The sequence below is a fragment of the Crinia signifera genome, chromosome 1 (genome assembly GCF_055691185.1).
Source record: "Crinia signifera chromosome 1, ASM5569118v1, whole genome shotgun sequence".
Lineage (NCBI taxonomy): Eukaryota > Metazoa > Chordata > Amphibia > Anura > Myobatrachidae > Crinia > Crinia signifera.
This window is the reverse complement of record NC_139217.1, coordinates 89088624-89106651: the sequence shown is the minus strand read 5'-3', so window position 1 is coordinate 89106651 and position 18028 is coordinate 89088624. Positions and strand designations below refer to the sequence as shown.

The following is an 18028-nucleotide window of genomic DNA, read 5'->3' as shown; positions in this document are numbered from 1 at the left end:
CCATCATTTTGTGCCTCTACAATGCTGCCATGTATGTGCTGTCTGCTGACTACAAATGTAATGTGATGACCTTCTGCAGTCAGTTGCTGCGGTCCTGTCATTATTGTGTGATGGGGTCCCAGAGCAAAATAGTTTGAGGACCCCTAATCCTAGAGGATGGTATATTAAGCAGAGTACCCATCTTAAGTGTCCATAAATGGAAAATGCGTTTCCATACTAATAAATGTAAGATAATGCATCTTGGGAAAATAAGTGTGCAAGCTACAATCTTAATGGGGAAGAGTTAAGAGCATCGGTATTGGAAAAGGACCTACTGTAGGAGTTCAAATTCATTATAAACTTGGGTGCAGAACTCAATGCCAAGCAGCAGCTATTAAGACCAATAGTATACGAGCTTGTAGAAATCAAGGGATGACACTATAATTGTCCCGCTCTTTAAGGCATTAGTTAGGCCTCATCTTGACTTTGGAGTACAATTCTGGGCCCGCACTTCGAAGAAGACGATTGAATTAGACAGACTAGCCAAACTGGGAATGTTTACAAGTGAAAAAAGGCGTTTAAGAGGACTCATGCTTAACATGTATAAATATATCAAGGGGAAATATAAGGAACTAAAAAGTTTGGAACTCGCTGCCTGTGGAGGTGGTGATGGCAGATACATTAAATACATTTCAGATGAGGTTGGACAAGTACTTAATGGATAATCAAATTCAGTCCTATAATCATCAAGTTACGGTCTAGTGAAAGGATCAATGAAATATGAGGCCATATCCAGCGAACTAGTTAACTTGAGCTTGTGTCCCATAAGCCTCATATCCCTTTCACATCGCACCTCGGACTCGAGTTATTACCGGGTTGGTGACATATGGACCTGGGTCATGGTGCAGTGTGATAGCACCAGAGCTTATAACCCGGATTGACCAACCTGGCAATTTGACCTGGGTTATAAGAGGGGTTGTACCCAGGTCACCCTCTATATAAGAGGCGACCCGGGTTTAGTGTAGCGCTGGATCAGGGATTGCGATGTGATGGGGTATAAGGGGCTACACCCTGAAAAGAAACAATGTTGACACAATTATCATGTACGTAAACGCTATACAAACAGGCTTTTAAAAAAGAAAATATTTTAATTGCACATTACAGATCTACTTGTCGTACTCACTTTGTGTTGATATAGTCACAATGTAATTAGATTATATTGCTTACTAACAGGTTTTATATCTGAAACACAAATTAATTTATTCAAATAAATACACATTGAAATAAAAAAATAAATCATGACATTAAATATTTCTCACAAAAAAATAACCTAGGACACAATAAATAATGAATGCACGGTCGCAATGTTAGCATAACGCTTCCTGGTGCACTGGCGCTCCTCACCATTCACAAGTCTCATGCCTGACTTACTTAGCAGCTGGCAAATGCATGGCTTCTACGTCTCATAGCTTATAATCAGCACTTTCATGTGGTGTGCGTCGGACAGAAAGAGGTCTTCACGTATGATCGAGAGGTACAAAAGGTTGGCGAACGGTCAACACAAGTCTGTTTCTTTGTGTCTTTTTCTATGTATAATCACATGTAAGCCAAGTTAGTGGAAGTGTGTACCCTCACTTTGCTGGCCGCACTTCGGGAAGGTGCCTCACTCTATGGCAGGTATTCAATGCTGTGGGCGAGCGGCGACAGCGAGCAGAGCTTCCTGCTTGCTGTCACCACTCACCCTGTCAGTATTCAATGCACCCCCCTCATACGCCAATTCCCCCTCGTTCCATTTTTTGAGTGAGGGGGAATTGCCGTATGCGGCTCCAGAACCAGCGAGACTCGCGGCTAAATACAGCGAGTTTCCTGCATTAGCCACGGGTCTCGCTGTTTTGGGGAATTCTCGCCGTCCTGTGATGGCGAGGATTTCCCCAGAACGTTGACTAGAGTGAGCGGCCGGCGCGGGGGTTAAACAGCGAGGATCGCTGGTTTTCTGCAATCCTTGCTGTTTAACCCCCTCGTCGGCCGCATTGAATACCTGGCTATGTAAATGATCAGAACGTTGAAAGTTGTTTTTTTTTTTGTTTGTTTTTTAAACCAAAACTTATATCGACCATACTGTATGTGTTGACTGAATTATTACAAACTGGAGTTTTAAACCTGTTATGAAAAATGCCGACATGACACTACCTGTGTCTGCCATCTTCAGTACACTTGGTCAGATCACTACGCTGAGCCTCCTGCTCTGAGCCTTTATTACCCTCTATTTCTTTATAGTGACACTACAAGAGAGTCTATGTTTATATGGAAATCTTAAGCCAGTCAGAACTAGTAGAGCAATGGTCACAGCAGCAATGACAAATGAGACCACTTTGGTGACAGTATGCTTCATGCAGCTCATAAAATAATAGCAGCTTAGGTGACAGTGAGAACAGCAAGGACACCTCTAGCACAGCAGGCACATCACTGTATAAAAGCATTTTACAGCCAGTATAATACAAACTTCCATTACAGTAATCATCCCATTGCAGAATGTGATCTGTAATGTGCCATTATATAACCTACATATACCTTTACAACGGAGAACTGACAACATAGCAGTGTTCAGTGTGCATTCTGGAGAGGACTGCGTCGGAAGCACTTCACAAGAAAACTATGGCTCTTGGACCCAGCTTATAGCATTGGGTAAAGTACACAGCTCCCAACTAACCGAGAGTCGGACATGTGTGGATGACTAATTCTCAAGGGAATGTACTTATTACATAATGGCAGGTATTCAATGCTGTGGGCGAGCGGCAACAGCGAGCAGAGCTTCCTGCTCGCTGTCACCACTCACCCTGTCAGTATTCAACGCAGTCCCCTCATACGCCAATTTCCCCTTGCTCCATTTTTTGAGCGAGGGGGAATTGGCGCATGCGGCTGCAGAAGCAGCGAGACTCGCGGCAAAATACAGTGGGTTCGCTGCATTAGCCGCGGGTCTCGCTGTTTTGGGGAATTCTCACGTCCTTTCCCTAGAACGTTGAATAGGGTGAGCGGCCGGCGTGGGGGTTAAACAGCGAGGATCGCTGGTTTTCTGCAATCCTCGCTGTTTAACCCCCTCGCCGGCCGCATTGAATACCTGCCAATGTATGTCCTTAATAACTTATATCCTGTATACACTATTATACTTTTATAATGATGTCACTTTTTTCTCTTGTTTGAACACAATTAAATTGGTACTTTGCAAAATATAGCTAAATATCTTATAGTGAACATTGTAACCATGGACAGGGCTGCCAGGGGGGGGGGGGGGGGGGGGGCTTGGTGGAGGGATCTGGGACAGAAAAGAATATACTGCAAAACACGTCTTGTGTGGAATTTTTCTTTAAAGTAATATTACATTTAATAGCTAAGAGTTCCCTTAGACTGGCTGTTAAAAAGGGCAGAGAGGATCTTTTCCAGTGTGGGTGTAGTACCGCGTCTCCTTTCACGTGTATCCAGTGTCGGCGTACTCATGAAAACATCTTCTTGCTCAAACGAGATCAATATGCCCAAAATCATGTCTCTGTAACCTGCCAGCAAAGAAAGCCCCACAGCAGCCCCTATAGTTCTTATTACACAGACATGTGCCAAGAAATTCAGTTTTGCATGAAAAACAACTTTTCAAATTTGAGCTTTATACGTGGAGTGAAAGTGGCGACATTATACTACCACAAAGCTGTGTCTGCCCTCTCAGCACTCTGGGTCAGAACACAACGCTCAGATCTGACAGTCTTCCATTTTACTGGTTATTGTTCTGTTTTGGGATGCGGTCATTTGGTCTACAGCATGATGGTAGACAGTCATTAGGTCGACACCATTAGGTTGACACGGGACAAGGTCGACATGTGACTAGGTCGACATGGTTTTAGGTTTACAGGTCATTAGTTCGACAGTGTCTAGGTCGACAGTCAAAAGGTCGACATGGAATTTTTCACTTTTTTTGAGCTAACCTGTGTCGACAGGCGGTACTTCATGCATACCATGGGAGAATAAAATAGTGTGCCGAGCGTAGCGAGGCACCATGCCCGACGCATTGCGAGCGAGGGGATGCGGTGCACTTTAAACTGTGTCCATGTCGACTGTGTGACATTCAGGTAAAAAAACAATGAAAAACCCCATGTCGACTTTTTCACTGTCGACCTAGACATTGTCGAACTAATGACCTGTCGAACTAATGACTTTTCCCATTTCGACCTAATAGTGTCAACCTAATGACTGTCGACCATCATGCTGTAGACCAAATGATCCCAACCCACTGTTTTATAGTGACACTACATGAGAGTGTAAATGTTTATATGTACATTTAAGGCAGTCCGAACTAATAGAGCAATGGTCACAACAGCAATGACAAATGAGACCATGCTTCATGCAGCTCATAAGCTAAGGTGACTGTGAGAGCAGCAAGGACACTTCTAGCACAGCAGGAACACCACTGGCGGGTTAAATACACCTTACTTCCACATAGCTACACACTATGGGGGCTGTTGTGATGCATTCTTAGCTGCTAGGTTATAGACACTTGATTTCGGGCACACGGACCTTCAGCATGAAGATGTTTTCATGAGTTTGCCTGAGACCAGAAGGGGCTTTGGTATTAAAGCAGCCCAAACTTACACTGGAAGCCCGGGATAAAGAAAGCTCACCTTCTTACACAGCAATTGCCAATATATGGAAGACCTGACAGGAGAAGGTGAAGGAAAATTCTGTGGTATAGGGAGAACAAGAATGACTGGGTATGGTGTAAAACACACCTTATCCATCCAAGATCACTATACCAAACGGCAAATATAAAGGACAAAACTGCAGAGCAAGACATACAGTAGACAAGTCTTCAGAGAAAACAGCTGCAGTCCAGAATTTGGGAGATTGATATTCTAGCAGAGCAGTGAGCAGCGCTGATAGACATACTGAGCACATTACCAGAGTGGGCGGCTTTCCATGCGCTAATGAAAAATGGCTGTGCAGAGGAAAAACCGCTCAGTGTGTAGGCATTGAGCGAGTATCAGCCCAGCTATTTTCCCCATCATCGTGCACCATACACACTGGGCATAATCATCCAATGTGTATGGACCTTAAGATGCATTTTTGGCAAAAACAAAACAAAGGGCATCTACTGTACCTAGCACACTGAGAGGGGCTTTTTAGTGAAGCAATGATGTATGAGGGGATACGGTCATTAGGTCTACACCAACTAGGTCAACAAGCATTGGGTCGACAGGCAGCAAGGTCAACATGGGTTTGGGTCGACATGGGTCTAGGACGACAGATCGTTAGGTCGACACAAGCATTAGGTCGACATGGGCTAGGTCGACAGTCAAAAGGTCGACATGAGGTTTTTCACTGTTTTTTGAGCCGACATGTGCCGACAGGCGGTATTTCATGCCCTACCATCCACTAAGGCGTGGTGGGAGAATAAAATAGTGTACCGAGCGCAGCGAGGCACCGTGCCCGAAGCATTGTGAGTGAAACAAGCGATGCGAGGGGATGCGGTGCACTTCAAACTGTGTCCATGTTGACTGTGTCAACATTCGGGTAAAAAAAACAGTGAAAAACCCCACGTCGACCTTTTGACTGTCAACCTTGCCCATGTCGACCTTATGCTTGTGTCAATCTAATGTCCTGTCAACCTACAAACATGTCGACCTTGACCCATGTCAACCTAGTGGTGTCGACCCAATGCTTGTCGACCTTGTTGGTGTAGACCTAACAACCCACACCCGTATGAGGACACATCTGACATACATAGTGAGCAAAAAAATGCCAGCCACGTGATTTCCATCTGTGGCTCTAGCAGACACAATACAATGCTCATTTTCTCTACAATAAAACTGATGCTGGGGTAATTGTAAATTCTTAATTTGTGCCATAGAGAAATAGCTCGGTTACCTGTTTCATGAGACAATTCCTTGAGAAGAGATGTCCTCACTAACATATAGCCCTAACATATAGCCCACAGATCAGTTTGGTGACCCATCTGTATTGTACCGCACTGTGTATAGGGGCCACCACAAATCCTGGTCTGCATCAATCAATATCTTCTTTATAGTGCAACACAGTCTGGCCCATACACACTGGGCAACTTTGAGCTGAAAGCCTCTCAAAACAGCAAGCTGTCCAGTGTGTATGGCCCGGCGATGAGCGGTGAGCGCTGCTGCACACTCCCGCATCATCGCTGGGAAAGTCGTTTATCTGCCGGTATTACCAGCAGATGAGTGGCTTTGATGACAGCTTTGCATAGCTCTGCGCTGTGCAAACCCGTCCTCTCCGTGCTGATGGCGCTGGGAAGGGGGAAAGCAGCTCAGTGTGTATGCACTGAGCGGCTTTCCCCCAGCGATGATAGTGATCATCGCTGTCCATACACGCTGGGCATATTCGCCCAGTGAGTATGGTCCTTATATTTACTGACATGCATCTGTGCCTGTTTTCCTGGGTTTGGAAATGCAGAGGTAGCCCCAAAGGCATTTAATAAACCAGGCAAGAATTATGTGACTGAATGTTGTCCCTAATACTCAATTCATAAAAAATAAACTAATACAATTTTACAAAGCTTCTACAAAGCCCTCAGAGAAATCCTTGTCTCCCGATCTGCTGTCCACTCTAAGTTCCTTACATGTGGGCCTAGGTGACTGGTGCCTTTTCCCTTCAGCATACTGTTCTGAGATAGCATTGCACAGCTCCCAATAAAATAAATATAACACGTAATATGATAGCAAATAGGTACTAAAACATTTAGGCGTTCAGGAAGATTGCTTCGTCTGAATCAGGGTCCTTTCCGCTGTCCTCGCTGGGTATGGAGTCTACACCACTTGGAGACCTGCAGCTTAAGTCCTCCACCCCGGACTCCTGGTCACTATTAGTGGACAGGTCAGGGTCGGAGCTCCTCAAATGGTCCTGGGTTAGGATGAGGGCAGAGTCCTCCTCACCCTGGGAAGGGCTGCGGGAAGGAAACAGCTTCAGGTTGTTGCTGTAATCCTGGGGAGTGTTGGCTGGGGAGTGTTTGGTGATGCAGATCTGGAAGGTATTGTCTGTCTGGTGGTCACAGAGCTTCTTATTGATTTTATTGGTCTGCTCAGTTCCCAGTTTAGCCAATCTCTGAGAAGAGAATTATTACACAACACAATTACATATTGGAAGCACTTCCAGTGTTCACACTGACCATATACAAACACAGTCTTATATATGTATATTATATTTATAATGTCTTCTAAAGTAGGCAGCCTGGACAGGGTAATGGTGCGATACAATTGAGAAATTGCCCAAACAAAGCTTCTAACTGTCATTTCATAGACTGTGCTAGATAAATGACAGAAGCTGTTTGGTTGCTTTGGTAAACTTTTTCATTATGGGGCCGATTCAGAGCCCCTCGTAGTGGGCCAAATTGGTCCCCTTCCCCAATGTTTGGGGTTTGGTCATGCGCACATGGGCAAACCCCGGGAGCGATCGGCTTCGGTGAGTTTTACAATCGCCAGGCTGGGGGCATACAGAGGGATGGAACAGGGGATGCATTTTATGGGCATCCCCATGAAAACATTCGGTGTTCCCCTGGCAACGTGGGCGGGCCAATGCCTGTTCGGGGAGGGCAGCTGACGTCACATGACGTCAGCGCCCGCCCCCTTATCTCATCTCCGTCTGACATAAAAGTCAGTTTTCAATTACTTATTTCCGAAGGGGAGAAAAATCATTCGATCGTCAACGACCATTTTTCTCCACTTCGACCGCACGCATACACATCCCCTCGCATGCGGTTTTTAGAGGATATTTTGATGGGTGCCGGACGGGGTCCCGACAGTCGTGGTCCCAACAGTCATTTACCCTACGTCGGGATCCTGACTGTTAAAACACCGACAGAGGGGTTCCCGACGGCCACCGGCTATTCTCCCTCGTGGGGTCCACGAACCCCATAGAGGAAGAATAGAATAGGTGGCGAGCGTAGCGAGCCACCATGCCGGCACCGTGGCAAGCGCAGTGAGCCTGTAAGGGGCTTTGTTGCGCTTGCCCTGCTGTCTGAGTCCGGCCAGTCGGGATCCCGGCGTCGGGCTAATGACTATCAGGATCCCAACTGGCGGAACCCTATACCACGCCCATTTTGCTGATCTCTCACAGCAATGTTGGCGCTGAAAGGGTTAAACAATAATCATTGCATGTAATGATGTGACATTATGGGGGGGTATTTAATGCCCTGATGGTGAGCTATTGGCAGCGAGAAGTGCCAATAGCCCGCCGCCAGTGTATTCAACTCTCTCCCCTTCACTCGCTGTTTCCACCTCGCCTGTTCCCTGAGGCGAGGTGAAAACGGAGAGTGTGGCCATTAGAATGGCGGGGCTCGCCACAAAATGCATTGGTGAACCTCACCGTTTAAGGGGAACCTCACCGTCCACTCACGAGGATTTGGCCCTTACATTGAATACGGCGAGGGGATGGCAAGGGGGTTTGACGGCGAGGATGGCTTGTTTTCCTCGCGGTACAAACCGCCTGACCAGCCGCACTGAATACCCTCCAAAGTCTTTCCAACATACTCATCACCACCCCTGCATTACCTCATGTATTCCTGCACAGTAGTCGCAGCCTCTGTATGGAAGGATGAGGCAGATCAGCTAAACAATAATGTACAGTGATATATGCTGCACACAGAATTCAATACATCCACAATGAAAATCAGGGACATAAAAGGTCAGAACCTTATTGAACATACATAATGCCACGTGCTTTCACTGCAATGCCAATGACCTTTTCTGGTATTCACTATTGCAGACTTTTGGAAATTTGGACTGTGCCGCTTACAGTAATTGCTGGTATGTTTAACAGGAACTTGGGACATTCTTATGATAAGACTGGTTGAGGGTCTCAGAAGGCCAAAGGGCAGATTTTATGTAATAATTCTGTCTCCAATGGTAACTGCTCTATCTGTGGGGAACAGAGAGAATGAATTGTGGGAAAGTGCAGAAGTCCTGACCCCAAAGTGGTTTGCGACCATCTCAGCATGGGGTCACGACTCCATGTTGCTGACCGTCAGGATGATGACTTCTCTAACTTCTCCTTCATTGATCCAAGGAGTCTGGAAAAATCAGTTAGAGATCTGAGGAGTCACCAGGCAGCTGTGTGACAACTCCAGTGCTCTGCATCTCCTGTCTCCCCCCCAGCACTCACTGCAGGCACTGATCCCATCAGCTAGCTGTACTCCTGGTTCCCTCATATACAGGCAGATATCCATAGGGGGCACATGGCTGGAAGCAAAGGTGCACCTGGGTTTTATATAAAAAAATATTGCACAACTTACTGCAGCTATTCTACCTATATTTTACATTTATTTTTAAACCAGTTTTTTTCAAAGGCTATTTAGCCAGTTTCTTTTAAAGTAAAAATTGTTATCTTATAATAAATTATGTTATTTAACTAATTTTCCATAATTGTTGCATTACCTGATTTTATTGTTTAGCGCAACTACCCTTGTTTATCTATTCCCTTCACAAGTTTGCGCTAATTATTGATAAATTGGGGGTTTTTCCGATCTATTCGCTAGGCTGCTGATTTGCAGAGCCCTGCGATCAGGTAATCTCCGCCCATCCAGCGTGAAATTCCGCCCTGTGCAAGCCTGCGATAAGCTTGTGAAAATATCTCAGCCCTGCAATTAGTTGCAAATCTATTCCCAACTCACTCACCATCAAATGATTTTTTCCAGTGTGTGCAGTCTGTGCGTAGCCCAGGACTTACTTAGCCATTGCTATAGAATGTATACAAAAAGGGAAGGGGACAGGGGGATGGGGATCGCACCAGTCTGTTATGTACTTTATTGGATTAATTCTATAATTTGTGGTTATTAATCTGTATCCTTTAGGACTACTGACTGATGGAGTTTGTAATCTCCTATTAGTCACCACAGCCCTTGGAGCATGTCCCTTGGTTTTTTTTGGTGACAGTCAGTGGTGCACCCCAAGTTTTGGACAGGTCATGTATGACTGATAGGTTCAAGAGAGAACCAAGAGAAAAGAAAACTCTATTTGGGGGCACCCTTATGTCCTAAAGGAATGTATGTTATATAACTATTCTTAATACATAACTTTTATTTATAATTTATTAAAATTAAGACCACCTTTTATTTAATAATTATCTCACTTATTGCGAAATATTTCGGCACATCTCAGCAATCCATAATTTGCTGTCCTTATAAAAAATGACCATCATATATCAGCCACTTATCACCAGAAATCGGGTGTTTGTGTGGTTAAATCATCGGTCGTCAATTTTTCTTTTTTTACCGTCTCTATGTGTACGTTTGTTATCAATTAACACTTGGATCTTAAAAGATAGGGGAAAAGTAGTGTCAGCCCTTTGTGGGGATAATTCACTTCTGCTTTTCACCTTTCATGTTAGTCAACAGAGGAAAGGGAATGAGAGAGTGGGTTTCCCCAGGGTTATGACAGTCACTACTTTTCCCCTATCTTTTAAGATCCAAGTGTTAATTGATAACAAACGTACACATAGAGACGGTAAAAAAAGAAAAATTGATGACCGATGATTTAACCACACAAACACCCGATTTCTGGTGATAAGTGGCTGATATATGATGGTCATTTTTTATAAGGACAGCAAATTATGGATTGCTGAGATGTGCCGAAATATTTCGCAATAAGTGAGATAATTATTAAATAAAAGGTGGTCTTAATTTTAATAAATTATAAATAAAAGTTATGTATTAAGAATAGTTATATAACATACATTCCTTTAGGACATAAGGGTGCCCCCAAATAGAGTTTTCTTTTCTCTTGGTTCTCTCTTGAACCTATCAGCCATTGCTATAGAATCAGGCTAGTGGAGGCCACAGCTGATGTCACACGCCCTGGGCACACCTGTATTTTCCCCAGCATTGCCAGAAAACAGGCAGTTACCCCCCACAAACGCTGGTTTACGGGGACATTCAATCCCGGGTCACGACTGTTGGGATGTCCCGACATCTGTGACCCTGTTGCGTTCTTGCTCTGCTCGACTGATAATTGGCAGGCAGGATTCAATGTCCCACCTGCCAAGCATCAAAAAGGGGAGTGGCCACGAGAAACGGCAGTGGATCAATCCACGGTTGTGCTCGGTTAAACGAGCCCAACTGCTTTTAAAGTCGGGCTCGTTTTGCCAAGATGCCTGTTCAATGCGGTCAGGAAAGACAGCACTGAATAGGCGCCCGTCGCTATTTCCCCTGTCGGAAATAGCGGTGGGGAATTGAATACCCCCCTTAGTGTCGGTCAACTTACGTACAGCCAGCGATAAAAAAATGTAGCAGGAAATTATCGCAGGCTGGCCTTGCGCATGTGTACTATGAGCCAAATGCATGTGCAGTCATTTGATTATTGCCCCGTCATGCATGCAAATTTACAGCCGGGCAATCAGGTCTGAATAACCCCCATATGCTAATAACTACAGTCAGCTGGTGTGAAAGAGTGAACATACAGAATAGCTCATACTCTGCTACACTGTATACTCCATGAAGACACAGTAATCACAATCCTGGGCTTTAGTCCATTGGTTCCATATATTGACCAGAATGACTCTACATTTCATGCAGTGTTTATTACATAGACATTGCTCTACCTTTTCCATGAACTCCAGTTCCTCCTCCAGCTGCTGGGTCTCTTCTTTCACTGCCTGCAGAAAATCAGTCACCGACTGTCGAGGGTGCATGCCTTTTTCAAAGCGGTTGTAAAGCCCTCTCCAGAACCTGCAAAATGTGTCCAATCAGAAGATTCTAAAGTGGAAACATTCACTGAAACATAATGCATGGTCCTCTTATAGCTCACTTTGGGCCAGATGCACTAAGCTTCAAAAAGTGATAAAATGAAGAGTGATAAATCACCAGCCAATCAGGTCCTAACTGCCATGTCACGGGCTGGGTTTAAAAAATGTCAACACAGGAGGTGATTGGTTGGTTGTTTATCACTTTCCATTTTATCACTTTTTGAAGCTTAGTGCACCTGGCCCTCTGTCTGCTAGCAACCTGTACTAGTGAAACATGCATTCCTAATTCCTAACTGTAAGTTCTCTGAAACTGTCTGCTGTATGGGGGAGGCCATTTTGTGGTGGTCCTCAGCAGAAGAAGAACGGAGCCGCCGGGACCAGTGCGATAGGTAAGGCTGCAGGAGATTGAGGGGGGGGGGGTTTGCATGGGCAGCGGGGGATTGGGGGTGCTTGGCGGGGCGGCGCCCAAAACTTAGTTACAGCTCACTTGCTGTCTTCACCCTACCTTTTTTATGTAGATATCCATGGAAACATTTAGATCCTTTTTAATCTTACAGACCATAAACTTTTGCCATAAATACTAATATGCCATCGTCAGTCCCCAGAAGACAGGATACTAAGCTGCAGGTGATAGGCTGCTGCCATGTGGTCAGAAATCTGTGACAAATAGTTATCACAACCTCCACCTGTTTCTAAAGCTTCCAGTCTATTTTAGCTTAGAAATATAGGCAGCAACCTGGCTATAGTTTGGTTCTTTAGGTCGACTCCATGGCCCTAACTATGCGGAGTTTGTATATTCTCCCCGTGCTTGCGTGGGTTTCTTCCGGGTACTCCGGTTTCCTCCCACAATACAAAAATATACTGGTAGGTTAATTGGCTCCTTACAAAATTAACCCTAGAAAGTCTGTGTGTGCATGTACATGTGGTAGGGAATATGGATTGTAAGCTCCACTGGGGCAGGGACTGATGTGAATGTTCGGTACTTATGTATTATCTGGGCTCCCATGTTAAATGCACCCCATTTTTTCATACCCCTACTATCCAACTACGCATGGAGTTGATTTTATATAGTGTGGCGAGCGCAGCGAGCCACCGTGCCGGAAGCGTGGCGAGCGGACGCGGTCTCATAAGAAAAACGGGATATTACATAAGTACCGAATGTTCTAATATTCTCTGTAAAGCGCTGTGGAATATGTGTGCACTATACAAGAAACTGGTAATAATAAATAAAAGGTCAACTTGCACAAAAGTAATCATGGAAAAAAGGTTGAAACAATAAAAAGGACATGAAAATGGTCAATACAGTATATGAAAAGGTCGACATTAGTTTTTTTAGGCTTTTGGGGTGTCAATGTTTAACTTGTAGCACATGGACCCCCAATTAGTGGACCATTAGTGGACTAGTGGTCATACGCGTGCACCTTTGGGCAAGGTAATTCGCTCCACTACCACTGCGTTCCCAATCGTATTCTACGTGGATGATAAAGTATGAAACAAGTTTTAAAAAGTCGTGTCGAGCATATGTTGCGTCTGCCTTATGACCATGTGGAAGTAATGCATGTCAATCAAAATTGGTCCTCCTTTTGGCTATCGACCTAAAATTCAGATACCCTTGGTAATATACACACCACCTACATGACTACATAGCTGGAAAAGCTATTCATTTTGCTGGCAAATTAGGCTGATTCAGAGCTGCCTGAAAATAGTTATGTTACTAGACACTACTGTTCTAGCATTACCCTACCCATTGGCAATTTACTTTTGAGGCATTTGTGTTCCTATTGTACTTTTATACTGCATGAAACAACTGACCGCCACCGGGCACATACTTTTCCAGTTCATACAAACAATGTAATACAGTACTAAGAAAGACTAAAATAAGACTTACTTGAAATTGCATGGCGCTGTCTTTGGGTGCAGAGTTGCCTGTGTCTGACTGTCCGCTCTGTACAGTGGGTTCATGTAATCTAACTGCTGCTTCCACAGGTAAGACCACAGGGAGTACGTTTTCTCTTGAACTCTACCAGATAAAATGTACATAAATATGTATTAATGACCTCTTTGTCTTCACAGTATGACATCCTTCTTTTACCTGGATCCAGTCAGCAACGATATATTGACAACATTTATATGCCAATCCACAGTAAAACGTGGACAGCAAACCACATTTGATGCTATATACATGGTGGCAAGACTCAGCTGGCCATATAGTTGGAGATTTATCGCGCAATTTGGCTGGTTGGAACAAAAACCTGGTAATGGATGAGAGCAGATGACAGTTGACCATTTCCTATGAAATGCTGGAAAACTGACAAAAACTGTCATTCAAATATTACCAGATTGTTGTTCCAACCAGCCAGATTGCACAATAAATCTCCAAGTGTATGGCCAGCAGCTGGTGACTGGCCAGCTTATTGTGGTGCACGCCAACTGAGCGTGTGAAGATCAGTAAATGTGGCACTGGTCATGGTGCACCATAAGGGACAGCGACAGTGACAGATCCCCGGTTTGTAGGCATGCTGAGACCAGGAAATGCGTCTTCGGATGCAAATTTCCTGGCCTCCGATGAGGGATTACACTGGCCACCTGAGTCCTCAGGGTAATTCAGACGGCTGACTTTGTCACGCATGGTCCAATGGTCTTTGGTACAGCACAGGATTACAGAAGTCATCAGGGGGTGTTTTTTTTACACAAATATGCTAATCCTGCAATATTACCATATTTTCGCACGGCAGCTACATCCAAAGTTCATTCATGTCTGAATATGGCCCTTACTTAGTGGCGAGAATCTACCTGAACCTCACATGATGTGCAGCTGCTCGCATGTATGGTCTAATGCAGGGCTGGGCAATTGCGGCCCTCCAGATGTTGGTGAACTACACATCCCAGCATGCCTTGCATCAGTTTCAGCATGGCCACATAGCAAAACTAATGCAAAGCATCCTGGGATGTGTAGTTCATCAACATCTGGATGGCCGTAATTGCCCAGCCCTTGTCTAATGCAATGTGTCACAGAGAGCGGTAGTTATTGGAAACAAATTCCTGTGTATTATGCACCTTGCACTGATACACCTGGCAATAAACTGATTCTGATTTCTGGCTTTTATGGTAGGAAAACCTTACTTGGCTTGTGCTAGCACCTCTATAAGATGCAAGCAAAGCTTTCTTCCCTGGAGTATTATTGTATGAGGATCAGATGGAACATTGAAACAAATAGACTCTGCCCAGAAGACTCTACTACCAGCATCTGAACCTTGCTGATGCAGTACTACTAGCAGTCAGGATGATGAGAGGTGGCTTCATATAAAGGTGCTATGCTATTCCTAATCTCCACCCGTGGTATTCAGCAGCACACACATGTCATTGATAAAGGATGCACCACGTTCTCTCACCTCAGTTCTCTCCTCTCCTTCTGGCAGTTGCAGAGGAAGTTTCCATACTGGCACGAGTATATATGATGCTGAATGTGGACCAAGAACCTCTCATTAAATTCAAAAGAACTCGGGAACTGTTCCATGAGCTGCCAAACACATTCCAGAAACTGATCCATCACTGGCGAGATTTCTTTTGGGTCGCCATCTAAATTTCCATACCTAAAACAAAGGTGTTCCAAAATGCCATTTATGTTAATTGGTGAATATGGAACACGGCTCTCTGCTCCTCATATTCATAAATGGTCCAATAGATTTGGTCATTCATAACAATGTTTTGTAGCTTATAAGCTGAATACTACGTTGGAAAAACTCTGGTATGAATATTTTACTTAAAATATATTACTTCGGGCCATGTCCGGACTGGTCTTTAGGAGTTATGGTCCTATTGCCTGGGGGCCCTCCCTATTCTCTAGAGATCAGGTATCATACTGTGCAATTGAATTATAGATGATTCATACTAGTATGGTGCATTATATTACACAGGAGTATGGTGTATTTTCATTGCTGCTATTCTCATGAACTAGCAGTATTCACATATATTTATAAAAAGGCCCAAATGATCCACTCTGCAATGATTTTACAATGTTGAAGAGACCTATGAGTAGGGAGGCAAATCCCGGGTTCGGGATCGGTGGGATCCCGGGATTTTGGCCTAAAAACGGCAGGATTTGAATCCCGGGATTGAGCCTTCCAATCCCGGGATTGCGGGATTAGTAACCGATTGCAAAATACCAGCAGACGGCTGTTTGGAACAGTGTGCTGTAGCGGCATGACAGTGGCCGGGCTGCGCAGTGTGAACCACGGCATCACATCATGCTGCACAGCCTGGCCACCGTCATGCCACTACAGCACACTGTTCTGAACTTGTTCGCCTGGCCACACGCCCGCCCCCTGAGGAGCTCCCAGCCGCTCGCCCGCTGAGCAGCTCCCAGCCGCATGCCCACTGGAGATGGTCCTGCTACTGCCTGTCACCACCACCATGTAAGTGACAGTGCAGTGCAGGGCAGGAGGGATAGTGAGAAACTGTTGGGGGATTAGTCTTCCGTGTTGATGTGCGGGTCGGCCAGTTTGGGGAGGAGGGACGTGGGGTATTTTTTTTTTTAAATCATGGTGGCCAATCCCGGGATCTCGGGAATTTAGCATTTTTCAATCCCAAATCCCGGGATTGAAAAAATGCCCCGGGATTGGCATCCCTACCTATGAGTAATAAGTTGCCCATTTCTCATACATAAGACCGGTGATACACCAACCACAGGATTACACACAACTCCGGCACACCTTACCCCATCCAGCTATACTCATTACCTGTCCTTCCTCTATAGCAGGGGTGGGGAACCTTTTTTGTGCCAAGGACCGTTTGTATGGGGAAAAAATCCTTCAGGGGCCATATGTAAAAAAATTGTCCTGTACTTGACTCCCGGCAAAGCCTCCGGGTGGGTGGGCGGTCCACTCAGACCGGCTACAGAGGCCGCATACGGCCCCCGGGCCTGAGGTTCCCCACCCCTGCTCTAAAGCATGAAGCGGTTATACAGTATGTGGTAGCACAGCATGATGCTATTATCTAATGTGATGTCACAATCTAGCTGCTGAACAGCATTTTCTAATTAGGTGGCCCATGTTTGTACAGCACCACGGGGGCAATTCAGGCCTGCTCAGTCAGTTCCTCTGGCTGGGTTTGCGCATGCTACATTATGCGCATGTGAAAACCCCCCGGAGCGAATCCCTTTGGCGAGTTTCACACTCACCGCAGCAATCGCTCAGTGATAGGTGGATGGGGGTGTAAGCAGGGGACTGCCTAGCGTCTTTTGCGCCCATAGGAATGCTGGGCGTACCCCTGCAAATGCTGGTACGTCCATGCCTGCTTGGGGTGGGGGCGGCCCCCATTTCGACCATCTCCATCCAGGATAAAAATAAGTATTCGGCAGGGCAGTATTTACCTGCGAATATACGCAGCCTAGCGAGCAGGTCTGAATAAGGCCCCACGTGACACTGACACCTTAATCTTGGACAATCTATGCAGCCAGGTACATTCAGCTGAATGGGAACTTCCTATAACTACAGAGTGACCCCCGCAGAGTGCTGTGAATAAACTATATTGTTTAATTTGGTATCTACCTTACCTGTGATTAAATTTGTGACCAAATGAAATCCAGTCTTTTTCAATTAATACCTATTGGCAAAGAAGAGAAATAAATAAATGAGATCATGAATGTAAATGCGGACTGACTGCAGCGGCTGATCCCCGCACAACACAACCTTGGAATGAAACCTCTCACCATAAATCCTTTGATGGTTCTGTAATATGGGTCAAGTAGCAGACTTGCCACAGAGCAGACCTGGGCGGTGCGGTCCCAGCCATCGGAACAATGAACAAGTACACTGGTCCCTTCTTCTGCCACCGCCTGAGAGAACAGCACAGATGTATAACATATTAGGACAATTGATAGCATCGCGTTCTTTTTATATGATGTTGTGATCGGGTTTTATCTGCTTAAAGCTGTATAGTAACCACTTTGAAAGCACACTGGGGTAAATGCAGATCCCAAAGGATCAGCATCCCAATGCGCAGGGGTCCTCATTCTGGTTGACTCGCAAAGCTGCGGATTTGCCAGCTTTGAGAGTCAATTAAATGCCGTACGCATGCCGAATTCCCCTGCAGGCATGCGGATGGATGTTTTGCTTTAACATCCATTCGCAGATTGCTTGCGGGGCAGAAATCATTTGATGGTTGCCGACCATCGAATGATTTCACAGATCTAAGCCAGTCTCTGCTGACTTAGCTCTGCGGCCAGTGCCCTTGTATGGGAAGAGAGCGGGCAGCTGACATCTATCTAGTGACGTCAGCTGCCCACCCCTGGCATCCGCCTCAC

General features: G+C 45.3%; 1 protein-coding gene across 1 annotated transcript in view; it reads right to left on the bottom strand.

Annotated features, from left to right (window-relative positions):
- Positions 1-1104: 1104 nt before the first annotated feature.
- The window catches only part of MTMR7 (myotubularin related protein 7), a 77766-nt gene continuing 60842 nt past the window's right edge, over positions 1105-18028 (bottom strand). The window contains exons 9-14 of the mRNA XM_083169695.1: positions 17435-17560; positions 17279-17328; positions 15117-15317; positions 13613-13744; positions 11581-11707; positions 1105-7092 (exon numbers count right to left, since the gene is read on the bottom strand). Coding sequence (XP_083025821.1) covers positions 6730-7092; positions 11581-11707; positions 13613-13744; positions 15117-15317; positions 17279-17328; positions 17435-17560 — 999 coding nt within the window. The 3' untranslated portion in view covers positions 1105-6729. The remainder of the gene's footprint in view (positions 7093-11580; positions 11708-13612; positions 13745-15116; positions 15318-17278; positions 17329-17434; positions 17561-18028) is intronic.